The sequence below is a fragment of the Artibeus jamaicensis genome, unplaced genomic scaffold (assembly GCF_021234435.1).
Source record: "Artibeus jamaicensis isolate MK-2021 breed Jamaican fruit bat unplaced genomic scaffold, CSHL_Jam_final contig_354, whole genome shotgun sequence".
NCBI lineage: Eukaryota > Metazoa > Chordata > Mammalia > Chiroptera > Phyllostomidae > Artibeus > Artibeus jamaicensis.
In genome coordinates, this window is record NW_026521803.1 from 47,046,606 (window position 1) to 47,074,475 (window position 27,870).

General features: G+C 47.3%; 1 protein-coding gene across 6 annotated transcripts; it reads left to right on the forward strand.

The window, feature by feature from the left end:
* Positions 1-5,396: 5,396 nt before the first annotated feature.
* ADNP2 (ADNP homeobox 2) lies at positions 5,397-27,622 on the forward strand. 6 transcript variants are annotated; one of them, XM_053664213.1, is made up of 7 exons: positions 5,447-5,536; positions 12,717-12,868; positions 13,097-13,146; positions 13,348-13,468; positions 16,462-19,566; positions 20,771-20,860; positions 22,690-27,622. In XM_053664213.1, the coding sequence occupies exons 5-7, from the start codon at positions 19,426-19,428 to the stop codon at positions 25,963-25,965; spliced, it is 3,507 nt and encodes a 1,168-aa protein (XP_053520188.1). In that variant the 5' UTR covers positions 5,447-5,536; positions 12,717-12,868; positions 13,097-13,146; positions 13,348-13,468; positions 16,462-19,425; the 3' UTR covers positions 25,966-27,622. The 6 variants fall into 6 exon arrangements, with proteins under 6 accessions (XP_037003975.1, XP_053520188.1, XP_053520189.1 ...); XM_053664214.1 differs by having other exon boundaries at positions 5,460-5,540; XM_053664215.1 differs by lacking the exon at positions 5,447-5,536 and adding an exon at positions 11,240-12,433.
* The last annotated feature ends 248 nt before the right edge of the window (positions 27,623-27,870 follow it).

Sequence of the window (27,870 nt, forward strand, 5' to 3'; positions counted from 1 at the left end):
ATCTGCCTTTCCTCCAGTGCCGTGCACATGGCAGCCAGCTGTACTTCTTCTTTTCTCCAGATTTTTGAAACTCTAATTAAAGTCATTTAAAAGATCATGACTTGGAATGGAAAACATACATGCTTAGCACACAAATGTTGTAATATGAATAAACTCCAACTCCATTTTAAAATGTGTGAATCAAATTACAGTTTTAGAAGTTAGTAATTCACATTTAGGCAAGTTAGTGCCTTGCTGAATTCAGCCTTTATTTTAAAAAAAGACTTACTGCATACTGCAATGGCACAATGTGCCTCTTCTGTACCATTTTGCTGATTCCCTTCACCTTATTATCAAGTTCTTGAAAGTTGGTAGATAATGGCTCACTTCCTATGATGTGATGTTTCCAGTTGTAACAGTTACATTTTGTAGCAGAATACTTTTCTACTGATTTCTTTTCCTATCTTAAAAAAAGCAGTCATTTGTAAGGACTGCATCAACATCAATTTAGTAAAGGAAGCTGAAGCTTTATTGAAACTGCTTGCATACAGAATATATTGCACTATAACCAAACAGATGTCAAGTTAAATATCAATGTCTCGTCACCAATATGTATGAAGAATATTGCCCAAGAGTTGTTACATTATAAACGCATTCTACCTTGGTTAATTATCTACCATATTTTTTAATATTTTTATTTTTAGAGAGAGGGGAAGGAAAGGAGAAAGAGTGGGAGAGAAATGTCAATGTGTGGTTGCTTCTCATGTGTCCCCCACTGGGGACCTGGCCTGCAGTCCAGGCATGTGCCCTGACTGGGAATCGAACCAGCGGCCCTTTGCTTCACAGGCTCATGCTCAATCCACTGAGCTACACCAGCCAGGGCTTATCTACCATATTTTAAACCAAACAGTTTACTGATGATGTATGCAAGGTACCAATTTCTGTTTTCAGATACTGTGCATTCCCTGGGTAAGTGACTAGAAATCAACAGTAATTTGGGGGGATGCTTTTAAAAGACTTTAAAATACTCTTGAAGTCATTTGCAGTTTGTTGCTATTTTTATATGGTTATTTGCAAGCAAGGAAAAGTAAGTGTAAGACAAAAGTTCTAAGAACTTCTACACATAAACACTGAATGCATCAGAAGCAGAACTTTGGTATGTATGGCTCTGTCCAGGTTCAGTGGTACCCCAGCTTGAAGTTGTTGTTGTTTTAAAGAAAAATGCCAGCTGTACTTTTCAAATGCAAATCTGCTTCTATCAACCCACCTACTAAAAACACTTCATTGGCTTCTCCTTGGTCTTACAAAGACCAAACAGCTTCATGATCTGGTCCTTAGTCTCTCCTCATAACCCTTTCCTTTCTGTGACCTGCACAGCAGTCCTTGTTTCTTTGGTCCACCTGACTTCCACCCTCCCTCCCGGCACAGGGCTTTCACAGGGGCTATTCCTGGTGCTCGGAGTCATATCTCTTGCCCACCTCACTGCTTCAATCTGCTAATGTCTACTTGTCATCACACCTCCAAGATGGCTGGTCTAGATCTGTCTTCTTGGCCACAGATGCTCGGAGAGCCTACATTCTGATGCTTCACTGTGCAGTCATTCAGTCAGTGGCACTACTCTCCACTTGGGCCTAAGCTGTAGGAAAGCAGAGAGTGAGTCCGCTTTTCCTCTCCTAGTGACTGCTTGGCACCTGGTAGACACACATAAAGCACACGTAGAACAGAGGCGAGAAGGGCAGGAGTACTTGTACACACGCTGTATAGAAACCATCCGAGGTAGGGAGTGGCAGCTGGAATCCAGCCTTCAGCACTGCCCAAGTCTGCACCCTGAGGGGTGCTGGCACTTGATAACAGCACTTTTGTACTGGAGTTGGAGCTCTCCAGGCACCTCACACCCACAGGGCTTGCTCCCTTTTCCAGTTTTCACAAAGGTGAGCTGATGTACAGACTCTCGGCCTGTGTGAGATTTGTCTGTGTTCTGGGGCCTCCCAGTGGCTGTCTTTATGCTGGATGGTACCTTGACAAGTGCTGGTGCCAACTCCAAGGGGAACCAGAGGAGGGGGTTGGAGAGGTGCAGTGTAGCGTCCTCACTTTCACACCAAACTGGACAACTGAAAGCAAAGCACCAGAACGTACACTGATACCAAGTAGGCTGAAAGGCAGAGCAAACTTGCACCGGCTGTGACATGCCCTCAGGCACAGATAGGTCCTCAGGTCTGACTTCTGGTTTAGGATGACAATGTCATCGCTGTCACGTGCCTTCCTGAATCTTGAAAATAATCTTGAGTCCCACTGAGCCACATTGTTCATTCCTGCTGTCCTGGGAGGGAGTGTCCTTTTGGGAGCAAAGCTGTTGCCTGCAATTTTACATGCCATTTCTCATTTACCCATGCTGAAGTACTTGAGATAGTAGTGGATTGATGTCTGCAAATTTCTTTACTTGAGTCCAAAAATAAAGAAAGAAGAAAGAAAGAAAGAAAGAAAGAAAGAAAGAAAGAAAGAAAGAAAGAAAGAAAGATGGATTAAGAGATGAAGAGTTAGGTGGCTGGGTGATGGCGTGAATGCAGCAAAATGCTAGTTGTAAGATCTTGGAGATGGTGCTGACTGCACAATTATTTCACTTTTCAGTATGTTCCAAAATTTTCATGAGATGTTGAAGGAAACTTCATTCAACATTTATTAACATTGTATTATATTTATTAAAACATTCACCTCTTTGTTTTAAAGTAGCCTAGGCATCAGGGAGACAGTGATGGAGAGGAAGGCGTGGTCCCTGTGGGTGTGGCCCTCCTCAGGGAAACGCATCAGTGCGGGAAAGTAGAACAACACAGTGAGTGCAGTGAAAGGCACTCACAGTGTTCTGGGAATCTCAAGTCCCCACCACATTGTGTCATGTGTCACATTGAGTATGGTGGTGGTGGTGGTGGTCAGGGAGATCTTTCTGGAAGAGAGGTCCACAGAACTCAGCCTTGAATGGTAGTGAGATAGAAATTAGTTCAGGTAGTGGGGAGGGAAGACATTCCACAAACAAACCCGGTGGTGTTTGCGGGAACAGGGAATGGGCCGGCCTGGGTCAGTCTCAGGGGGCTGGTGTGTGCATGCTGACCCTCTGGGCTAGGTCCTGCGGGGGACTTGGGGTGGCTGAAGGAATGAAGGGGAGTGACAGGGTCAGACGAGCTCATAGCTATCTAGATCACCAGGGTGGCTGGTGTAAGAAGGCCCCTGAGGCACCAAAGCTGAAGGCCGGTAGGTGCTGGTGTTGGTGTCCCCTCCAGGGGACAACCTGAGGCTGCATGATGTTGGGGCTGCAGCTGAGGGAACCAGTTTGAGGAACATCTAGGATGTGAAACTGGGGAATTGGAAATGGGGGAAGTAAAGAGTAGGGCAGTACACTGCTCACTGTAAGAGAAGCTGTTGAGGAGGGGGTAATGGGTATAATGTTAGACATTTTAAATTTGAAGTACCTCTAAAGCACTCAAGTGGGTGCTGCCCAACTGGCAGCCAGAAAAAAAAAAGTGAAACTTAAGAAAGAAGTGGAAATACCAATTTTGAACTGAAACAGCGAAGTTTGAATCTGCTGTTGTGATGGAAAAGGAAGAGTAGGCAGAGTAACACATCAAAGGTGTGGGTTTTCCATGCTGAGTGCAGTGCCTGGCACTCTGGACGCGGCTGACGAATGTGGGGGAAGAGCAAACAGAAGTGGGCAGGACCATGGAGACCCACTTTGAAGGACCGGTGAGGAAGGGAAGCTGGAGCCATTAGAAAGGTGGAGACGATAAGGACCTGTTTAGGAGCGGCCAGGGAGGCAGAGGGGTTACAAACAGATGAGGATGAAAACCTGTTCTTGGGTTCAACAAGGAGGAGGTGACTGGTGACCACAGCGCTGCTCAGAGTGGGGTGGGCGGGGCAGAGAGCCTGAGGACTGGCCAGGGGCACCAGAGGTCCTTTGGGGAAGTGTGCCCAAGCACTCTCTGCAGACTGCGGTGGCCTGGAAGGCTTTGACTTGACTCTGCATCACACTCAGTGTCTTGAAGGAAGGCATAGGGAGAGCTAGCACACCCACTTACCGCTGTAACTCATTATCAAGTCATAATTCAGAAGCATAAAGCCGTCCTTCAGTTATGGTCAACCAGGCATTTATTTGGTGCCTGTTACGTTTTTAGTCACTGGGCTAAAACTGAGCGGAAGGTACCAGTAGAGAGGGAGGGGGGATGACTAGACTATGAGGAGCCTGCAGGGCAGGCACACCAGGCCCAGTCATGGCCGCGCTGGTCTTGAACGCGGGCAGACACTTGCTCGGAAACTGGCTCTACAGTCAGGCTGGTTGTTGAGGAAATAGGTGCGCATACAGGGCTGGGAGGCCCTGGGCGACCAAGTCTGACGGCCTTGGTGTTCTGGAAGGAGGAGGAGAGTGACCTTTCCCCGAAAAGGATGTTGAGGAGAAGCAAGTGTTGCTCAGGGAGCCTCAGTGAAGTGGGGAAGGTCCGGAGCAGTCATTAGGGGGCGGGAGTAGGACAGGGACCGATAAATGAAAGTAGGTGGCAGCATACACGGCAGGCTTCAGTAACTGCAAGCTCCCTGCGGGCGCTGCAGTCCCTCTGGTCCCTGTGGGCGCTTGACTCAATGGATGAAGACCCAAAGCCATTTTGAAAGCTACTCCATGTTTTCACTCATTTGGAAAAATATATTCTTGCTTCACAATATTTAATAAATCTGGGCAAAAGTGAACTTTAAAGCCCTTTAGGAGTTTTTACAAATGTATGTGATTAACCTACAAAATACAATTGTGGCTCTGACTTAAAAATCAGAATTCTCAAGCAAAGGTGTGACATAAGGGTTCATAGACCAAAGTCAGGAGGAGACCCTTTCCACTCAGTTCACCAGGATATATCACTCAAGGACACACTTGCAAAAATCCTGATAGCCCAAGTTCTACTCTCCAATGGCATGGCAGGATTCTCCTCCTAGCTAGTTTCCTATTGGTCCTAAGATGTGGGCGGGGCCAGCCATTTCTGCTGCGGCCACTAGCTCCACCCCCAATCCATGCAAATGAGGTCAAAACTCTGGTGAGCCCGTGATTGGCCACGTGGTTGATGACACAATTGCCCCACCCCTTCAATGACGTCATTACCTACTCAAACTCTCACGAGAGTTTGCACACATGATGGTGAGGGGTAGCAGGACAGTCCACTGGGGCAGGAGGGTGGTCAAGGTAGGGGGTCTTGCAGGACAACTCCACTCCCACCCCAGAACCTCCAGTTCAGGTTTAAGCAGGGGACCCAAGGGGTCTGTGGGACCCGGCCCAGGGGGTCCCATGCACCCTCTCTTTCCATTGGCTAGCTGCACTGGCATGCAAATAAGGGTGCGCGTCACTTCCGGAGGCAAATCGAGCGCCATTTTCTCTTTCTGGCAGAGCTAGGAGGAGGGGACGGGGTCGCGCGAGGGTGGGAGCGCGCCGAGGCGGGGGTCCCGCCGCGTGGGGCGGAGGCGGGAGTGGGCCCCGGCGGGGCGAGGCGAGAGGCTGCGGGAGACGCGGTGGCGCTTCAGGCGCCCGGTGGTAGGTATGACCCCGGCCCAGCCCCACGACGACGCCCCCGACCCGGCTCGGCCCGCGAAGTCTGGCGGCGGCTCCGCCCCGCCCCGCCCACACCGGCGGCCGCCTCGCGAATCCTGAGGCGTTCTCCAGTCGCGGGTTCGCGGCCCGAACGGTGCCGGTCGTTCCTCCTCGTCACGTGCAGTCGGGGGGTCGCCGTGGGGCGGGGCCGCGGAGGGGGAGGTGCCGGGACTGGGGCGCAGTGGCGGGGGAGTGGGGGTGGCGGAGAAGGGACCGAGCGGGGAAGAGGGGGCGCGGGTCGGGGGAGGGCGGCTCGGTTCTTCCCCATCCCGTCCGGGTAGCCGCCTTGGGTGGCGGCGAATGGGACCCGGGGAGATGCGGTCGCACCTTCGTCGGCTCCACGGTGTTTCCCCCCATAAGGAGCCTACGCTCCATGTCACGCTGACGGCAGGTCCTATTCCTCTGGCCTTGAGCGTTTCTTGTGCATATTGATAATTTAATAGGCAGGTGTTAACATTAAAATTTTAACTTTTCACGTGCTGATTGCGTCGACGTAGATTGTTTGCCAAATTTCTGCTAACATTTGGCTTTGGAATGTCAGAAATTCTAACTGCCAGTTGAGACTGGGCGCAGTTGCAGAATGGCCAATGATGAAATATTTCAAGTATTTTCTTTGCATCTGAAGGAGAGACTTGCCTGGACGCTGTTAAAATTATGATGAGAGGGTCTGCCGGTTTCATCAGTGAGTCGGGCTCGGGGTCTGGAAGGCGCTGGTGGGGGATGACCCCACGTAAAAGCAGGAGGGTAGTGAAAGTTGCGCGTTCGTCTCCCGTTGGAGTCGAGCAACGTAGAGGGAGTCTGCGCTGCTGCTGGAAGGTGGGGACTAGGGGTCACCTGTGCGAGTCAGGGGCCGGAGTTGGGGCTGCCGAGTGATGATGGCAGTGGGGGGCGTGCCCAATCTGTAGTCGAAGAGATCTTGGGGTACCTCTTGAACTTGGACCCAGATTTGCATAGGCTGTTGGTGGATTTATGGTGGTGGTCACTTTGCAGGACCAGGTCCCCAGCATTTTGTGTTCCCTCCACTCTGTTAACACACCTGTTAAGGCAGCATGTTTTGTAGGAGGAAGCACGAAGGCCGATAGGTTGCGGAAGGCCAGCCAAGACCTTCTGAATCGTGCTTTTATGTATGGCACAAATAACAGATGTTTTTTGAAGGTTTTTTTTTTTTAACTTTTAGGTCCCGTGTTTCAATGCTTGGGACATTTCATTTAGATTTTTGGATTTAAACCCATAAGCAGATTCAGTGTGGATGTTCTAAATGCTTTCCTTGTATGAATGAATTCATTTTCACAACCCTTTCCTGGAGTAGCTTGTCTGTCCCAGTGTCACGAGCAGCTAAAGCCTGGGGTTAAGTGGATTGCCACAGATTGCAGAAATAAGGACCTGGAGAGCGGACCTGCACCCAGGCACTGTGGCACCGGAACCTTGCTGGTGCCCTCATGGTGCTGTGGTGCCTCTCAGGTGAAATTCTTTTAGAAGTGAGATTTCAGAGAAACTGTAAAGAGGTTCAGTGGTGTAAAAGGTGTTATTATCTGATTGACTTTATGTTTTAAAGCAGGGGTGTCAAACTCATTTTCACCCAGGGCCACATCAGCTTCGAGGTTGCCTTCAAAGGGCCTTATGTCATTTTAGTGCTGTATAAATGTAACTGCTCCTTAACTAGGGACAAGGAGCTTGGCACTGCTGCTGGGTAGAATCAAGGTGGAGGGCCAGATAAAACATGGTGGAGGGCTGGATTCGGCCCACAGGCCTTGTGTTTGCCACCTGTATTTTAGAGGGTATTTTTTCCATGATGGAATATTCTTAAATGGTCCTGATACTAGAAAACAACAAAGGAAAAACCCTTTAAGTGCCCCTTTGGGAAATAACATTTGCTTGTACCCATCAGGGGACTTTTTGGTAACTCCAGGTCTGTCCAGCACTAAGAAATTAAAGGTAGTTTGCTGTGAACTGAGGTTGAAAGATCAGTGCAGCTGCTGTGGCCTGCTGTTTCCTGATGTGCACTGTTTACAGACACACAGATCTAACTGAGTGCTAAGGATGGAGGGAGAGCAGTGTCATTGGAAGATCTATAAATGTGAAAACATTGAACAGTTTCTTTCCTGGTTAAACCACTGGGCATTAGAAACCTGCGTCTTAGACTAGATAAATTACAGTATTTCAGAATGGAAAAATCCTGGTAAAACTCAGCTGCTTTTCCCCAAAATGACACCATTAGACCAGGGCACTTGAAAGGTTATGAAGCTTTTATAATTTCCCTGTTTTGTTTTTTGTTATCCTTAGACAGTTAGCAAACTGCTAAAAAAGGGATCAGTGTGCTTGGTTTTGGGGGGAAGCACAGTAACAATGATGAGGGAATGGGGGCACATACAATTTGAGAACAAAAATTTCCTATTCTCAAAATTTAAGAGAGAAGACTGACAGTTCCTTGACCCTGCTCCTTGAACATCAGGTGACTGGAGCCTGTTTGAAACTTGCCCAATCACAGCCTCTTTTCAGTCTCCTCCTCCTGAGACAGCCATTGTGCTGCAGCCTCCAGGCACCAGCCTATGAAATCAGCCCGGCCCCAAACTGCTGCTGGGCAGTCCACCAATCCCTGTTTGTGATAGGTTCAGGTGCTAGGTAGGGCCAGACTTATTTGCAAGCAATAAACTTGGCCTCCTTGGGTTAGAGAGAATAGTTGAACTTCAAGGCAGAAATGAAAACAAGTTCGACTGAGCGGGGAGCATCTAACAGGTGATTTTGTAGAGGCCTCACTCTGCAAAGAAGGCAGTTCAGGCTGGAAAGTGGCCTTGTACCTAGCTATTTAAGAAAGCCGTCATGAGGTTCTTGAGAGTTCCTCTGTCAGATGATGCTGAAGACTAGAACCCAATTCAACGTATTTTACTTTTGATAATTTTATTACTTTTACCGAGTTCTACAATACTAAATGATCTTTTCCAGGCCTCTCCAACGTTTTGGCTCCTGTGCACCACACCGGAAGAAGAGTTGTCTTGGGCCACATTAAATACACAAACACTAGTGCAAACTGATGAGCAAAAAAAAAAAAAGGTTTTAAGTAAATTTACGATTTTGGGTTGGGCCGCATTCATAGCCATTGTTGGCTGCAGGTTGGACACCTCTGCCTCCTCCTGAGCCCAAGATACTTTCCACATAGATAACTTGTCTGAAAAATGTACCCATTCCAAATCAGCTTTTCAAAAACTTCATGTTTTTTTATTATTGACCACAGTCCCTCCTTCTTACATGTTAACCCTCCCTGCTCCCTCCCCCATTATGTTCCAGTCTACCTTTTTGGCTTAATTTGCCTTTTGCCAAACACATTCAGACTTTTCTTCCTTTACCTCAATCATTTTAGCCCTTTCTCCATGTCTCATGATTCTTACTGTTTTATTTTTATACCTTTCACTCTTATTATAAACATTTGCTATGTGTTATGCTCTGTGATATGCCCAGCCATGCAAATAAAACATGATTCCTCCCCCGAAGCTTAGTCCAATAGAGGCATAGATATAAATAGATAATTACAACACAGTGAGGTGAGTGTGAGGAGGGAATTATAAACTGGTCCCCTGGGAATTCCTGGGGTGAGGGGGCACAGGAGAGGCCCAAAGTGGAACTGCTTACCCACAAAAACCGTCACTCAAAATCCTGGGGGGCACCACCCAGATGCCCTCTAATTGTGAATAAATTACAATTTTTCTACTTTCACTACTAGTGAATATTGTCAATCTTTAAAAGTTATTGTTTTGATAATAAAAACTTGGCATTCGTTATTTTACCTGGCATTTCTTTAACTCAAATTTCTACTGATTTTGTTTTTAGCTTTTGTAGTTTATACATTTAAAAACTTTTGAGGCCCTGGCTGGTGTAGCTCAGTGGTTGAGCATGGGCCTGCGAACCAGACAATCACGGTTCGATTCCCAGTCAGGGCACATGCCTGCGTTGCAGGCCGGTTCCCTGCAGGCCAGTTCCCAGCAGGGGACGCACGAAGGCAACCATGTATTGATGTTTCTCTCCCTTTCTCCTTCCCTTCCCCTCTAAAGATAAATAAAATCTTAAACTTCTTTTGAACTAATTGCAGATTTATGGAAAGTTGCAAGTACAAAGAACTTTTGCCCCTGATTTACTTGAAAGTGGGTTACCAAATACGATGCCACATTACTTCAAATATTGTCTGTTTCTTGTAAATGGGAACACTCTAACCCTTCCAGAGCACAACCATCAAAGCAGGAAATTAATATATTATTGCCATTAAAGTTTTCCCAGTTCCAATGACATTTACAGTAAAAGAATCAAGATAGAATTGCATGCTATATTTAGTTACCTAGTTTCTTTCAATCTGGAGCAGTTCCTAAGTTTTCCCTTCCATGATCTTTTCTAAGACTTTATTTTTAGACAGAGGGGAAGGGAGGGAGAATCAAGGAGAGAAACATCAATATGTGGTTGCCTCCCACACGCCGCCCTACTGGGAACCTGGCCCACAACCCAGGCATGTGCCCCGACTGAGAATCGAACTGGTGGCCTTTCTGTTCTCAAGCCAGCACTCAGTCCACTGAGCCACTCTGGCCAGGGCCATGATTTCTTAGGTGTATAATTCATTGATTTTTACATTCACAGAGTTGTACAACCATCACCACAGTCCAGTGCTAGAACGTTCCCAGCACTCCTCCGGCCTCGTCCCAAACCTGTCCATTTGCAGTCAGTACCTGTTCCTACCCTGGCCAACCACTAATCTGTCTTCTGTGTGTGGATTTGTCTTCTCTGGATAGCCCCTATCCGTGGGATCAGACAGTCTGAGGACTTAGGCATTCGCCACCTTTGACCTAGCATTGTGTCCCTGAGACCCGCTCGTGCTGCGGCAGGTGTCAGTCCCTAGTCTCTTCCCAGTGCCACATTGTGTCCGGTTGTGTGGCTGCGCCTCGTTCAGCCCTTTACCATTTGATGGACTTGTGGACTGTTTACACATTTTGGCTACTGTGAGAAGTGTTACGTTGTATGATCTGGACACTTGACCATTTTAAGCTAGTTGGGGGTTTTTTTTACACTCTCTTCATTTGGGGTTCTCTGCCAGACTTCCGTGAGCTATCCTTTTTTCCTTGGTTATTAAGTATTTTGTTGGGAGATGCTTGGATATCATGTAAATATCCCATGTCTTATCAAGCTTTTATTTATTTAATTAGAGCACCATGGACTTAAGTTTGTATTCTCGTGGATTATGTTTTAGTTATCAGTGCATGTCATACCACACAAAACCAAAATTGGGTGAGATAAAACATTGTATTTAAAAAGCTCAATAGCTCTTTGGTCAGGAGTTCAGGCAGGACTCCCTGCTCTAGATGGCCCAACCCTGTCCCCAGCGTCTGGGCCCTGGTCTGGAAACTTGGGCTGTGGCACCCCGGCTGGGTTCCTGAGGCATCTGCACTCGCACCCTGGTGCCTGGTGTGAACCATCCGCCCGTGGGCTCCAGGGCTCGTTGAGCTTCCTCACAGTATGGGGTCTGGATTCCAAGTGTGATGGGCCCCAGAGAACAGGCAGAAGTGTGGCATTTTGATGGTCTAGCCTTGGGGGTCCCATGGCATTGATGCCGCCATACCTTGTCAGGGGTGGGGGGCGGGGTGGGGGGTGGGCAGCCATAAGGTGCTGTTCAGGTTCCAGGGGCTTGGACGCCCTCACTTTCTAGAAGGCGTGTTGACATCCTGTTTGAAGAAGAGCATGTGGGGTGGGAGATAGTATTGCATTATCTTTGGAAAACTGACTGCCACTGACTGCATAAGCTGTTACTCTGAGTGTTTAATGCCCCAGTTGTCTCATACTTGGCTTGTGGGAACTTCTTCAAACTGGTTTCCGTCCAGTCCTGACACATCTCACCATTCTTTGACCAGCTTCCTTAGCTTCTGGCACAAGGTGTTTCAGGAGCAGCTTGTCTTTTCGGTGTTCCAGCCTTCAGATCGACTGTTTTTCTAAGGAGCCTGTTTCCTTTTCATGGACAGTGGTATTTAGAAATTGAGGTTTGTGCCCATGAGTGTTCACCGCTACTGGGCTGTGTGACTGCTCCGAGGGCAGAGCTGTGGAATATACACACCCAGTTATTTTCTGTGGGTGGGGGTTACAAGCAGGACAGCAACACCTGTGCCTTCTTGTCCAGTCAAGTATCACAGGGCTTATTTTAATTTCATGCCTTTTCAGATATTTTAAAAGCAGATTTATTGAGCTATAATTTATGTACCATATAGTTCACCTGTTTAAAGCATACAGTTCACTTTTAGTACATTTGCAGGGTTGTGCTGCCATCCCCACGGTCAGCTTTAGGACGTTGTCTTTAATCCAAAAAGAAGCTTCCCCTGCCCTGACCCATGTGGCTCTCAGTGGGTTGGGCGTTGTCCTCAGAGGGAAGCGTCACTGGTTTGATTCCTGGTTGGGGCAGGTGCCTGGGTTGCAGGTTCAGTCCCCAGTTAGGGGTGAGCAGGAGGCAACCAATTGATGTTCCTGGTGTTGCTGTTTCTCTCCCTCTCTTTCTCCCTCCTTCCCTTTCCTCTAAAAAAATAAGAATAAATAAAATCTAAGAAGAAAAGGAAGCCTGGGTTCCTTGGCTTACCACCTCCTGGGTCTCCTCAGCCTCTGCTCAGCCATCCCCTCCTCAGCCCTGGGCAACCCACGTTGACCGTCTGTGTCTGTGTGTACCTTGTCTGTTCTGGGCACGACGTGGCAGTGGATTCAGACAACACGTGGCCTTTGTGTCTGGCTTCGGCCACTGAGCACCATGTTCCCCAAGGCTCCTCCACACTGTGACACGTGTTGGCACTTTATCTCTTTTCAGGGCCAAATGATACTCATCGTGTGAGTGCATGACTTTACTCAGCCGTTCATGGTGGGTGTTCGGGTGGTTTCTACATTTTGGCTGTTAGGGGCACTGCCACTGTGCCCGCCCCTGTGCAGGCATTTGTGTGGGGGTGTGCTGCGACTCTCTGGTGGAGCTGCTGGCTCAGGGCATCCCGGTTTGTTCTGCTGAGGAATGACCAGGCCGTCCTCCCACTGGCTGCACCGTTGACAGTGCTGCCGGTGGGGTTGCGAGGGCACCGTCCCGGTGTCTTTGCTGACCCTCGTTATCTTCTCTTTTCAGAATTACAGCTGTCCCAGTAGGTGCGAAGCAGTGTCACCACACTGGTTTCCGTGTGCATCTCCACGTGGCTAATGTTGAGCATCTGCTATGTACTGAACAGCCATTGGTGTATTGTCTTTGGAGAAGTAGGGATTCGGGTCCTTTGCCCATTTGTAAGTTGAGTTATTTGTCTTTTAGTGATTTGAGTTATCAGGGTTCTCTTTATATCCCAGGTATAAGTTCCTTATCAGAATAAAATTTGCAAACATTTCTCTCATTTTGTGGATTCTCTTTTGGCTTTTTACATGGTTTCCTTTGAAGCATGAAAGTTTAAAATTTTCAAGAAGTCCAACTTACCTGGTTTTTCTTTTGTTCTTGATGCTTTTTGGTGTCATCTTAAGAATCCATTGCCAAATCCAGGGTCATGAAGATTTATGCTGATGTTTTTTCTGTGAGTTTTAAAGCTTTAGCTCTTACGTGGGAGGTGTACTTCTGTTTTGAGTGGATTTTTGTGTATGGTGTAGAAGAAGAGTGTGACTTCACTCTTTTGCATGTGGTTAACGAGTTGTCCCAGAATGACTTGTTGACAATTTCTTCTTAGTGTTTTACCAACTCTGTTACGTACTACCACTTTGTTTTCTTCCCTTCCAAGGAAAATTTCAAAAATGTTTCAAATTCCCGTGGAAAATCTCGACAACATCAGGAAGGTACGAAAAAAGGTGAAAAGCATTCTTGTGGACATTGGGCTCGAGAGCTGCAAGGAGCTGCTGCAGGTAAGAAGACCTCAGGGTCAGGTGGAGAGCAGCCAGGGACCCTCAAGCTGCCAGGGTCCCACGGCTGGTCTTTTGGAGCTGAGAGTTGACCTGGGAGTTTTGGAAGAATGGCTAGGATTCTTCAAGGTGGAGATTGTCATTACTTCTTATTTATGTCTCTGTGATGTATACTGGGGTTATTTTAAGTTGTTTAAATTTTTAAAGTGACGTTTATGAGAGTTTTTTAATAGTCATTATTTTTAAAACACCATTGACCTGTGAGCGACGGGTTGAAGCTGCACGGGCCCACCTGTACATGGCTCTTTCAGGAGATGTGCTGTCGGCCCTCTGCGTCCCTGGGTTTCATATCTGTGGGTTCAACCAACAGCAGACCAAAAATAGTAGTTCCGACCTGTGGTTGGAAATCGCAGGTCCAGGGGGCTGACCGTGTGCACTGTTCTAGGCCATTCCATAGAGGGGACTTAAAGGTCCACAGATCCTGGTATTCATGGGGGTCCCTGTAGCTGCCCAGGGACAACTACACTTCTGGGGTGTTGAAAATTATGTGTGGGTTTTCAGCTGTGGGCAGAGGGCTGGGGTGAGGGGTCCCAACCCCTAACCCCATGTTGTTCAAGTGTTAACTGTCTGTTTGTTTTTGCTCTTTGAGGGGAATGTGTTCAATTATTTGTTATTTTAGCAGAAGACCCTAACTTAATCCCCCAGTATTGAGTAACAAATAAATGGGATGCATACATGATATAATAGGGTGTTGTTTTTTCTGACTTGTGAATTTAATATATTCATTCTTACAAAAGTTTAAAAATTAAGGTCACAGCTACACTACTGATAAGTTGTGTTCACTTACAATTTTACATCCTTTCTTAGAACTTCAGAGTACATGGTTGGCATGTCTAGTAAAGAAGTAAAAATTGTTAAATAAGGCACGTTGTGTGATCTTATAGCCATTGATAATTCTATATGTATTTTATTCATAACTATTAAAGTAGTTATGAAATGTCTGCTTTGTTTTTTTTTTTTAAACTTGTGAAGAATTTGATTCAAAGTATTTTGGCCTGGGAAGAGTTTAGTTCTTCAATTTTCAAATCTCAGACTTTCAACCACATTGATTTTACTTATAAAAAGGCAGTCTGATACTGCCATTCTCATGAATGGTCAGCAGGTAGAGAGATGTTCATTTCTAAGGACCCCAGAGAGATCGTCCCGCTCCGATGGGGCCTCTCCACTGTGCTCTGCTCCGCTGCCTGCTCTGCTCGCTTCGTGGCTCCCAGGGCCCTGAAGTGCCAGGTTCCTTCTCCATCTCCCACCCTGAGTGTAGGGAGACTGGAACCTCCCTGTGTTTTTGTCAACTCTCCTACCTGTGGCCAGAATTATGTCTGGCATATAGATGCTTAGCAAATGTATGTATATTTTTTAACCAAAATTTTTAAAAGAGTCAGTGAAAGTAACTACTTTTAATAACAGATTGACTGAAAGTTCATTTGGAAATAAAGGGAGATATTGAAGTGGAAGCTTTTAGGCAGACACGACTTCCCAGGGGCAGTGTTCACATCACACAGCTCCCAGAGGTTTTTGCAGCCCTGTCTGTAAGCCATATTTATGACTCCATGAGGAAGGAAGCAGGGTAATTATTTGTATATGAGATTGAGAAGGTGGATAGTAGGCCATACTCCATTAATAATAAAAAAAAAGTATGAATTTAGTATTTGCATAGAGTGTAAAAACAAGCCAAGAACACAAGCATATGTGTATAGACTGAGGAAATTTCAACCAATAATCAATGGGAAACTCCTAGAATGTGCCTTGTGTGTGGTAGGTACTAAAGAAGTGAACCTGGAAGGTATAATAGTTCCCTTTGGTGAACAGACTGAGAATATTGCTGAACTAATTGGGGTTAAAGAGATACATTTTATTTCATTCCTAGCTGTTGGGAAATGGTGTAACCTTTGGCAGTGCAGTCCCTCTTTGGGCCTCAGTGTCTTCACTGGGACAGTGACTGAGGAGAGAGACTGAGTCAGACCCTGAGCCCCAGGAGGGAGGTGACCGTCCAGTAGGGGCTGAGAGACCAGCTCAAACAGCGCTAGAGAGAAACCCTCAGCAAGGTCACGTCTGGCTGGAGGCACTGGAGCCTTGATGGCAGGGTGAGGCTGGAACTGTTGGAAAGAATGGGTAGGGTTTTCCGTTGGAGAGAGGGAGAGAAGTTCCTACCCAGGAACTTAGGGTAGAGGGCCAGGCCCAGCTGACTGACCTCCATCAAACCAGAACAAGTTGATCAAGGTTTCTTTTTTTAATTGTTCCATTTGGAAATAATTTAAACTTACAGAAATCTTACAGTAATAAAAATGTACAAGGAATACTCACTACCCTTTACCTGGATTTAACGCTCGTTAACATTTAATCCCACATGTTCTGACAGCTCATTCCTTTGCTTGTGCTGGATGTGTGTGTTTGTGTGCTGTTGGCCCTGAGGCACTTGAGAGTCAGTTGCACATCTCATGACCCCTCCACCTAAATGCTTTGAGTGTATTTCCTAAGAATAATTGTAGACTCTTGCCTTGGCTGGTGTGGCTCAGGAGATTGAGTGCCAGCCTGCGAACCAAAGGATGGCTAGTTCAATTCCCAGGGAGGGCACATGCCTGGCTTGCAGGGGGTGCACAAGGGGCAACCACACATTGATGTTTCTCTCTCTCTCTTTCTCCCTCCCTCCACCTCTCTCTAAAAGTAAATAAATAAAATCTTTTTAGAAAAGTAGAAGAATAGTCTCATCACAGGATGATTACCAAGCTAAGTGAATTTGACTTTGGTAAGATACCTGTGTCTGGTCTAATCGCTTAGAGCACCTTGTTCTCCACAGTGATGGGCCCAGGCCAGGGTCAGGTGATGCTTCTGGTTGTCATGTGTCTTTGGGCCCTTCGGTGTGAACTTGGTTTTATTTTTATTTTATTTATTTTTTAAAGAAATATATATTTTTAAAGATTTTATTTTTTTATTTTTAGAGAGAGAGGAAGAGAGATATCGATGTGAGAGAGAAACAGGACCAAACCCACAACCCAGGCCTGTGCCCTGACTGGGAATTGAACTGGTGACCCTTTGCTTTTGCAGGACCATACTCAACCAACTGAGCCACACTGGTCAGGGCTGACCTCGGTTTTTAAATGAAATTCTGTTACAAAATTGGTTTTGTTTTATTTTCAAATAAAACATCAGTAACCATTTCAATGGAAATTTTCATCCTGGAGTCCTTTTTTAAACATTGGTATAGAACTGAATAGTCTTCACTCACTTTTGCTTCCTTAGTCAGCCTGGTGGGTTTGCTCATGTAATTTGCTCAAGACTTGACTTTTTCTTCCGAGAGTAGATGGACGCACACCTCAAACGGCGGGCGGGTTAAGAGATCTGAACAGCTTACAAATATCATTAGTTAGACTGACTGCTGGGTTAAATGTTGCTAATTTTTTTGCGGGAAATTTTTTGTTTTAATTAATTTGTAGTTGGTTCTATATTTACTAAATTTTAAAAACCTCGAGCACTGTAAAAGTTTGTTACAGAGCAGTTAGAAGATGCTGTGTACACAGAAATGTAGCGAGGAAGGGAAGACTGAGTCGTGCGCGGTTGCCCCACTGTCCCCATTGCTGCTGCTGTTATGTGTTTCCCACATCTTCTCAAACGGGACCTGTCCAAATGGGACTGTGCGGGTCTCACCTTTCCACGGACTTTCACAGCGAGAGCGTTCCCCACATCGCACGCATCGCCCTTAATCCGCCATAGCGTTCAGAGCTTCTTGTTTTCAAGCAACAGAAACTCCTGCTGACCAGCTCAGAAGGGGATTTGTTGGAAGTCCTCTGCTGGGGAGAAGGTGAGCCCTGCAGATACGGTGCTGGGCACCTGCCCGTGGTCTTCTCTGCGCCTTTCTTTTATTTCGGTTGTAAATGTCTTCGGTTAATCAGGTAGCATTTTCAGTGTCCTCGACTTTCACCTCCTTGGTTAAATTTATGCTTAGGCAGATTATTTTCGATGGTATTGAAAATGGAATTGTTTTCTTTATCTCCTTTTCAGATCATTTATTGCAGGTTTGTAGAAACACAACTGACTTGTGTGTGTTGGTTTTTAACCTGCAGGTCTACTGAACTTATTACTTCTGGTAGGTGTGTGTGTATGGAATTTTTGACATTTTCTGTAGATAGAATTATGTGATTTGTGAATAGAAATAGTTTTCCTTCTTTTCTTTCAACTTGGATGTCTTTTATTTCTTTTTCTGACCTAATTGCTCTGGCTAGAACTTGAGTGCAGCACTATTGACGAACAGTGGTGAAAGCCAGCACCCTTGTCTTCGTCCCGATCTTAGGGGAAGCCTTCAGTCTGTCACCATGGAGCAGGATGGCTTTGGTAAAATGCCGTGTGTCTTGCTGAGGGAGTCCCTGAATACACTTTGTCCTGGGAGGAAGCTGGACCCTGTCAGAGGCCTGCTCTGTGTCGGCGAAGACGATTGTGTGGTTTTCTCCCTCCTCTCCTGGTGGCGTGTGGTGTCGCACTGGTAGATTTTCTCATGCTGAGCACTCCGCCCTGGTGTTTTTGGTATAAGTCCCACTTGGATATAGTACACAGTCTTTTTTCATATACTGCAGGGTTGTGTTTGCTAGGATTTTGGTGAGGGTTTTTCATCTTTATTTATGAAGACTTTGTAATTTTCTTTTCTGGCAGTGTCTGTATTTGGCTCTGATATCAGGGCCCTAGACATTTCCTTGTTTGACTTTTTTGATTACTGTTTTAATCTCTACTTGTTAGTTGTCTTTTGAAATTTTTTGTTTCTTCTTGAATCAGTTTAGGTAATTCTGTGTGTTTCTGGGACTCTTTCCAGTTCATTTACTTTATCTGTGTGCATACAGTCGTTGATAGTATTTATTCTCATCTAACCTTTTTACTTCTCTGAGCTCAGTTGTAATGCCCCCACTTACATTTCTGATTTTAATAATTTTTATCTTCTCTCTTTTCTCTCTCAGTGTAGTTAAACATTTGTAAATTTTGTTAATTTTTTCAAATAAGCAACTTTTGGTTTGTTTGATTTTACTTTTTTTCTTTGCTCAGTTCCCAGGTAATTTTGATCTTAATGCGCAGCTGGAGGTTGAGAGCCCTTCTCTCCACGCGTTCTGCTCAGCTCAGCTCTGAGCACCAGGAAGCCGAGGCATGGAGCACATGGGCTTCTGCTGAATTCTGTTTTAATGCTACATGGCAGTCGTGTGAAATTTGCTCTTAACATGTTTTCACTTACATTTGTTATTTTGCTGAGAGTCCCCATGTGAAACATGACAAGGAGTTTCTTCGTAGCACTGCTGCTAGGAGTGTATGTGGCATATGTGAGTGCACCAGACCTACGGCGCCATCAGTCCTGCCCCTTTCTGCTGTGAGGTCACCCCGGCTGGCTGCGCCCGCTCCGCAGATGGCGACTCTGTTCCACAGTCGTCCGGAGGCAGAGGAGTGCAGCCCTGGGTTGGAATAAGAAACACAAATGGGGTCAGTGGAGAAGTAGGGAAGATACTGGGGGTTCTTTCTGGGTGTGGGGTGTCTCTATATTTATGGTGAGAATTTTTTTAAAAGATTTTATTTATTTATCTTTTTTAGAGGGGAAGGGAAGGAGAGAGGGAGAGAAATATCAATGTATGGTTGCCTCTCATGCGTCTCCTGCTGGGAACTGGCCTGCAACTCAGGCGTGTGCCCTGACTGGGAATCAAACTGCGACCCTTTGGTTCGCAGGCCTGCACTCAGTCCACTGAGCTACACCAGCCAGGGCTTATGGTGAGAATTTTGTTGACACTGTGTAACTGGGTCCTGTTATACCCAGTCTGATAGTCTGTGCCTCTTAATTTCAGAACTTCAACCTGGTTTAGGCAAACTGTGGCCCAGAGCAGGGGCCACATCTGGCGCTCTGTCCGCACACCTTCCAGAGCACAGCTGGGGCCCGTATGTTGTCCCTGCTGCCCTGTGTGCGATGGCGGGGTCAGGTCATGGGGTCAAGTCACGGGCTCAGAGCCCACACTGCTGCGGGGACCTGCCGAGGGCCTTGCTGGGCCTTCACGGAGACTCACCAGCCCCTGTTTCTGAAGGTGATTATTGACAGTCTAGTCCAGTCTCCCAACTCACTGTTTGGTTTTACTTGTCTCATCTGTTCTTTGTTCCTCTTTTCCCCTGCTTTCTTCTGGATTGCATATTTTTATGATTCCGTTTTCACCTCCATTACTGGCTTATGAGCCCCATGCTATCATTGGCCATTCTGATGGCGTGCTGCTTGCTGATGTGCGAGCCTCGCAGCACGTGCTCTGCCTCTTCCCACCTTGGCGCTGCCTCCCCCTCTCGCCTCCCTGCGGTGTGGGACAGCTGCACAGCATGTGTTCCCAGTCTGCATCCTTGTCACCGTGTGTGCTGTGCTCTGGTTCTGAACTGCCTCAGTGAGCAGTGGGTTAGCACAGGTGTATGCAGAGACAGCAATCACATTAACCGTCTTTTTCTGTTTAACTAGTATTTTTAATAAATTAAAAAGACCTTATTATAAAAACAGAAATGCAAACTGTGAAAGAGAAATAACTGCAAGTAATTATTTCTTCAGAAAGTGGAATTTTAAACACTACACTTCCAACTCGCAGAGGTCACCAGTACTGACACCTGAGTGTTGACCCTTGTCTCTGTGCGTGGTCTCTTCACCTTGATCTTGCATTGATTGCGCTTCGCTTTCTGTGTTATTAACTCTGTCTTACTTATTACCCAGTTTATATCCAGATTTCTCCAGTTTCCCCCAAATGTCTTTTACACTTGGTTTGTTGAGCCAGGACTCAGTCTGGGCCAGGCCGCATCTGGTTTCTGGGTTCTCAGTGATGCCATCCCCTTCCGTCTCGGCACCTGCGCTGTCACAAGCACCATACCCTGGCCCATGGGGCCTCCCTGTGGCTGACGCCTGGTGTCCTGGTTTGTGTGCACATGCAGCTCCCCCTGCACACCCCAGCGTCCGGCATTCCTCACTGCTGATGGGGGCAGCGCAGGCTAGGGCCTTCTCTCTCCGAGAAACTACTGGTGAGGAGTGCCATCTGCTTATTTCCTGTGAAACTGTAATTTTAACTTGGGTTCTTTCAACCTTTTCCTCAGTCTCACACTTAACAGGCGCTGTGTCACAGTTTGCTGGTGGGCTGCACTTTCGTTTAACTTTCCCTGCGTAGAGTCCTCAGGGAGCAAGGAGTCCCTTCGGGTTCTAACGACTGTTTCTTTATCTGCTGAAATTCCATAATGATTTCTCTCCTTTTTCCCTTTTTCAAAAAGGACCTTAAAGGCTTTGACCCAGGAGAGAAGTACTTTTATAACACATCATGGGGAGACATTTCTCTCTGGGAACCTTCTGGAAAGAAAATGGTATGTATCTTTGCATTCAGTTTTCGTGTTTCCGCCAAAGCTGGGCGTGAGGGTGACTCCGTTCTGAGGGTGGAGGGGGTGCGTGGCGGCAACTGCTGTCCCCCAGCCTGTGGCTCTCACAGAACGAAGCCGTCTGACCTTGATGAAGTTGTTTATTGTTTTTTCCTTTTATTTAATAAAAGGATTGTATTTAAGACATCTTCTGCCAGTTGAGTGATCTGTTCCATACTAAAAGATGATGATATGCAGTTGTCAGTGAGTTCTGTTGGCTTTTTCATTGAGTGTAGTTTTTGCTGAGTGTCTTGTTTTTCAATATAGTGTTTCATTGATATAAGACACTATTTTCTGGTGAACCTGTGATAAAACTAAAGTCATACTTCACTTAAACTGTGAGCCACTGAGCCATCAGTTGTAAAGTGTTCCCAGATTTTGGAGACACTGAAGTATGAAAAAGGAGTCTCAGAATGTTTGAGAAATGGAGATTTTAGTGTGTGGTTGGCTGTGGCCCTGGGTTTATGGTCAGTTCTCCCAGAAATGCCAGAACTCGGGGCTGCTGACCGCGGAGGAGGCGGGATGTGTCACTGAGGGTGTCTGGGTGGTCTCTGTGGTTCAGGTCCCAGGACGATGAAGAGCAGGAGTGAGACAGGGTGACAGCCACAGACGGGGGCGCTGTGTGTGGTGAGGAAGGGACTCGGCAAGGGGGACGGCTCAGGTCTGCGGGGGGTTGCTGACCTGGGGACACTGTGTAGCAGGGAGCCGGCTCCCCATCCCCATGGGGGATGACATCCACACAGCCCACAGTGCGGCCTCGGAATAAGCATCAGTCTGTCCAGGTCGCACCAGGTCCAGGGCTTTCGTGGTCCACGGCTCTGGGGTCTGGAGGCTGCAGAGGCCTGAGGGCCCCTCCTGGAACAGCTGCAAGGATGAGCGAGTGCCTGTGTGGCCTCCCGTCCTGGCCAGGGGGCTCAGAGCCTGTTCTCATGCCTGAGCTCGTCGAATTCCCCCGCATGGGCCTCAAAGGGAGATTCCATCTTTGTCAGCACTGTCTTTTGTGGCCTGAGCCCTCGCGAGACCTGGCTGAGGACACGTGCACAGTGTGCCGCACGGTTTCCTGGGTCCTCACGCCTGCCGAGCTTGATCCTCCAGGCTCCCAGCCTCCCCAGGACTAGAAACGGGTGGGGGGGCAGTTGTGGTGGGGTCACAGTTTGCAACTCAGGCTACCTGGGTAAATTCTGGAAGTTTTAGAGTATGGAGTAAAAATAAGAAAAATAGGATGGGAAGAAGAGAAAGTAACTATATCTTTTCAGAGAACTGAGTTGATTTTCATTGATGCAGTTAGTTTGAAATATAGGACAAAGGAAAGAGATTTGTGGTTTTAGTGGGTGGTTTGGAAATGGATCATGTTGTGTGTTTTTGTAAGGATTAGAAGCTAAGAAGAGTTACTAAGTTTTTAAATGTTTGAGAAGGAAAAAATGGGAAAGAATACTGTTCTGTACAGGGAAATCATAAAAATGTGAATGAGCAGTTTTATTGACACAAAGCCATGCTTACAGGTGTTCATGTGATTTGTTCGTTCATTTGTCTTACCAGCCAGTGCTGAGTGGTTGCTGCTGAAGCTGCTGTATGGCCCCAAAAGCCTAAAATAATTACTCTCTGGCCCTTTAAGAAAAAGCTTGCCCTGGCTTAAAACTCACATTGTTCCCTGAGAGGTGACAGTGTTAGTTATCTAGCACAGCACAAGAGAAGAAGTCATGTGCTTGTGAACTGTCTGCAGTGCATCTAGCACCGCGTAGCTTTATTAAAGGATGCTCGACTTTTTCTTTTAACAGAGATACCGAACAAAGCCATACTGTTGTGGCCTCTGTAAATACTCTACAAAAGTGCTTACTTCATTCAAAAATCATTTACATCGCTACCATGAAGATGAAATTGACCAAGAGCTGGTGATCCCTTGCCCAAACTGTGTATTTTCCTCCCAGCCCAAGGTGGTGGGAAGGCATTTCAGAATGTTCCATGCGCCTGTTCGGAAAGTCCAGAGCTACACGGTGAACATCTTAGGTGAGACTAAGTCGTCTAGGAGTGATGTCATCAGCTTTACGTGTTTGAAGTGTAACTTCTCCAACACTTTGTACTACAGCATGAAGAAACATGTGCTGGTAGCCCACTTTCACTATCTGATTAATTCCTACTTCGGCCTGCGAACAGAGGAAGTGAGTGAGCAACCCAGGACTGATGACTCCCCTTCTACGGAGAAGATGCCACCCTCTGACAAGTATTACTGTAAAAAATGCAATGCCAACGCCAGCAGCCAGGATGCATTAATGTATCATATTTTGACATCAGATACACACAGGGATTTAGAGAATAAGCTTAGGTCCGTGATTTCAGAGCACATCAAGAAGACTGGACTGTTGAAGCAAATGCACATTGCTCCCAAACCAGTGGCGCACTTGGCCATTCCCCCGAGCAGCAGCGCTCTGGGTGTCCCCGCCACGTCCCCTTGTTTCCATCTCACCTTGCCACCAAGCAGTCAGAGCCAGACCGCTGTCCAGCCAGTTCAGGGCACGGTCCAGCCAGAGACAGTGACCTCGGGTGTTTCTGGAAGCCTCACCCGTTCTCCGCCCTCCGCTGTCCAGTCCCACGTGACTCTGGTCTCCAGTCCCCTGCCCGGGGGCCAGAACAGCCTTACTCTGCCGCCTGCGCCGCCGCAGCCTGTCTTCCTATCTCCTGGAGTCCCGCTTCACCAGCCAGCAAACCCTCCTGTGCTGCCCCTGAGTCGGCCAGTGGGGCCTGTCAAGTCCATTGGAACTGGCGTCCTGCCCATGAACCAGACCATCCGCCCAGGCGTGTTACCCCTCAGCCGGCCTGTCGGGTCCGTAAACAGACCAGTTGGGTCTGGAGTTCTTTCGGTAAACAGGCCCGTTGGGTCAGCTGTCCTTCCTGTCAGCCCGTCTGTCACTCCCGGCGTTCTTCAGGCGGTCTCACCAGGAGTGATTTCTGTGAGTCGGACTGTCCCATCGGGTGTACTTCCTGCAGGCCAGATGACCCCTGCTGGAGTTATCCCTTCAGGGCAGACAGCAACTTCTGGGGTGCTCCCTGCTGGCCAGATGGTCCAATCTGGGGTTCTCCCCATCGGCCAGACGGCTCCGTCGGGTGTTCTTCCCCCTGGGCTGACGGTGCCACCACGGCCGCTCCCTCCTAGCCAGACGGTCCCGCTGCGGGTTCTCCCCGCAGGCCAGGTGGTCCCACCTGGGCTCCTCTCTCCCAACCAGACAGTCTCGTCGAGCCTTCTCCCGGGCAGTCAGGGTGTGAATTCCGGTGTGCTGCATCTCAGCCAGCCAGTTGTGTCAGGGGTTCTTCCAGTGAGCCAGCCAGGGAGGCCTGGGGTCCTGCAGCTCAGTCAGTCTGTGAACACCAACATCCTGCCCGCGAGCCAGCCAGTGAGACCTGGCGTTTCACAGAACACAGCCTTCCTGACGTCAGGCTCCATTCTCAGGCAGCTGATACCTACGGGGAAGCAGGTGAATGGGATTCCCACATACACACTTGCCCCAGTATCTGTCACTCTGCCTGTGCCCCCTGGAGGCGTCGCAGGTGTCACCCCACCCCAGGTGCCCATCCAGCTCCTGCAGTCGGGTGCAGCCACGCAGATGGCCAGTCCCGTGGCCGGCATGCCCTCCCCACCAGTGGTGGTGAGTGCGGCTCCGAATGTGTTCCTGCAGCCCTCGTCCTCTGTGGCAGAGGCGAGCCCGGGGCTCAAACCGGCGAAGCAGTGGAAGACCTGCCCAGTCTGCAACGAGCTCTTCCCATCGAATGTCTACCAGGTGCACATGGAGGTGGCTCATAAGCACAGTGAGTCCAGAGCTGTTGAGAAACTGGAGCCAGAAAAGCTGGCTGCATGCGCACCATTTTTAAAGTGGATGAGGGAGAAGACGGTCCGGTGCCTGTCCTGTAAATGCATGGTCTCAGAGGAGGAGCTCATGCACCACCTGCTGATGCACGGCCTGGGCTGCCTCTTCTGTCCACGCACATTCCACGACATCAAGGGCCTCGCAGAGCACAGCAGGACCACGCACCTGGGGAAGAAGAAGTTACCTGTGGATTACAGTAACAAAGGTTTCCAGCTGGACATCGATGCCAATGGCAACCTGCTCTTTCCCCACCTCGATTTCATTACCGTGTTGCCAAAGGAAGAGCTGGGGGAGCGGGAGGTCTACTTGGCAGTCCTGGCTGGGATACACTCCAAGTCGCTCGTTCCTGTGTACATTAAGGTGAGGCCGCAGACGGAGGGTGTGCCCGGGGGCCCCAGCAAACAGGTGTTGACCTGCCCTTTTTGCTTTGGCACCTTTCTGACAACCGAGACGTATGAGCTGCACTTGAAGGACAGGCACCACATCACCCCCACAGTCCACACGATTCTGAAGTCTCCAGCTTTCAAATGCATCCACTGCTGTGGGGTTTACACTGGGAACATGACGCTGGCGGCCATTGCCATCCACCTGCTGCGCTGCAGGAGTGCCCCGAAGGACAGCAGCTCAGACCTGCAGGTCCAGCCGGACCTCATCCAGAACAGTGAGCTGCTGCTGGTCAATGGCGAGGTGGTGCACGACTCCAGCTTCCCTGTGAAGAGGAAGCTGCCCGAGGGCCATTCTGGGGCTGAAGACGGGCGGGAAGGAGAACAGCGGTCTCTGGTCATAAACACTGAAGCGGCCCCGGCTCTAGAGAAGGTAACGAGTGTCGTGCCTTTTAAACGACAAAGGAATGAGAGCAGGACGGAGGGACCACTTGTTGTTAATGAGGACGCTCTTCAGATTTTAGCATTAAATCCCAAAAAGTATGAAGACCGTTCATATGAAGAGAAAAAGCAATTTCTTAAAGATTATTTCCACAAGAGACCATACCCTAGTAAAAAGGAAATAGAGCTGCTGTCCTCACTCTTGTGGGTGTGGAAAATTGATGTAGCTTCATTTTTTGGTAAAAGAAGATATATTTGCATGAAAGCAATAAAAAGTCACAAGCCTTCTGTCCTTTTAGGCTTTGATATGTCTGAACTTAAAAATGTTAAACACAGATTGAACTTTGAGTATGAACCACAAAATGTGTAAAAAAAGTAGGAAAGTAGTTTTTTCAATTGAGATTTTTAAAAATGTTATTTTCTTCACTGTATATTGAACTAATCAATTTCAGTGGTCTTTATGCTGCTCTTTAGATGTATTTCAGGTGCTCAGCAAGACTTCTGTATGAAGAAGTGATAGTTCTTTCAAAGTTACTATTCCCTGCAGTTGGGTTTTGTCACAGTTACTTTTAGTTTTTTTTCTCTGTCGAGTCAATTAAATCTCTCGATATTCCATGCACGCCTTGCTTTCCTGGTAGTGTCAGGACCGCACGTTAAAAACTGAAATCTACACATGTTGGTGTTTTCATTTAAGGAAATTACAGCTTGTTTCAGAATACTTAATTACCTGCAGATTAAAGCTTTGATCTCCCTTGGCCTCACGTGTAGCTGCAAGTGATGCAGTAAATGTTCAGTGATGTGAGCTTAGACCCCATGACGTGTGCGGCTCCTGAGGGTGCATGGCCTTCACTCCGCCGATTGCTTCTTTGTAAGATACTTACTTATTAGGTTATGGTTTTCATTCACATTTTTTCAGGTTCATCTTAGCCATTTTTGATCATAATTCATAGAGAACCAAATATTTTCATTGGTTAGAAAATAAATACCTGAAGTCTGGTATTTTAGCTCATATGCCAAGAGTTATTTTACAAATAAAGTAATTCTGTAGATGCAGGAATACTTTTCAGTGTACACTAACCCTCTTTTTGATATGGTGATGAGTCATTTTTTCATTCAAGGTGAGACAATAAATCTTTAGTGCCTTTAGATTAAACACTGAAAATACACAAATTCTTCTACTAACCTAGCTACTCTTAAACCATGGAAGGGGAGGACAAAGACCATGTTACTCAGGAATAAAGTTTTTACCCCTGAGTGTGGATACTGACATGTAAACATAGGTTTTCAGGGATAAGGGGAAACCAGTAGACCCAGAGCTAAGTTCTGTGGTTGGGCCATTATTTTTTGACAGTTTCCTAGAAGTCAGCATGTCCGTCCTGGGGAAATGGGTGCTCTACAGAGCACCCTGGCTGCTGGCTGATGGGCTGGGCATAGCTAAGGAACTCCATTGTGTCACTGTTCTCTGGACAATTAGACCTCGGGGTTTTTGTTTTTGTTTTTGTTTTTGTTTTTTTTTCACATAATCACACAACGTAAAAGAACTTAAAGCACCAGAACCAGTAATGGAGACCAGCCAGGTGAGACCTTAAGTCATATTTACTGCTGGTGACACACAGTAGAGGCACCTGTCCGGTATGTTCAGAGGATATGAGTCTCTGGGAGATAAGGTAATGATACTGTATGGATTTAAAATATAATACTTGCATGTAATTGCTATAGTGTGCATTTTTTGAGGCAGTTGTGCAACTGGTCTGTGATTATTGGTGTGCTCTTGTAAATTCAAAAAGAGGTTGTTGAAGTTTATTTTTTTTTTTTACCTATTGTTTTCAGAGTGTCTATTTTGAATTAAAATTTGTTACACCACAACAAATAGAATGGTTTAACTCTTGTAATCATTAAGATGTCACTGTGACTTGTGGGAGTGACGTCAGCATGGAAATAGGCACCACATGTATTTTCTTAAAAAACACACACGCGCCTTGTCGTTGTGAAAACGAGCCAGTATAACCCAAGAGGCTAGTCAGTTACTGGGTTCACCAGAGAGATGCAGCTGGACCTTCCTGACGTTTCCATGTCCTTACTAGGAGGGGTCGCCTGCATGGGGGCTGGGCTGGTGGGGGTGGGCCAGGTTGGGAGGAGTCGATGGCCAGCTGCGGTCTCCTGGTTTGTCCGGCCTTGCTGTAGTTGTGTGTACCAGGCTTTCTGTTGGCATTTTGGGTCAGACCACTCATTGGGGTGACTGTCCTGTGCATTGCAGGACAGCAGCAGTGTCCCT

Excerpts from the sequence above, each read along its gene's own strand:
- ADNP2 (XM_053664213.1), top strand. The coding sequence starts at position 19,426 with ATGTTGTCCCTGCTGCCCTGTGTGCGATGGCGGGGTCAGGTCATGGGG. Across the intron at positions 19,567-20,770 it reads ACCAGCCCCTGTTTCTGAAG|GACCTTAAAGGCTTTGACCC; the intron begins GTGATTATTGAC and ends TTTTTCAAAAAG. Across the intron at positions 20,861-22,689 it reads AACCTTCTGGAAAGAAAATG|AGATACCGAACAAAGCCATA; the intron begins GTATGTATCTTT and ends TTCTTTTAACAG.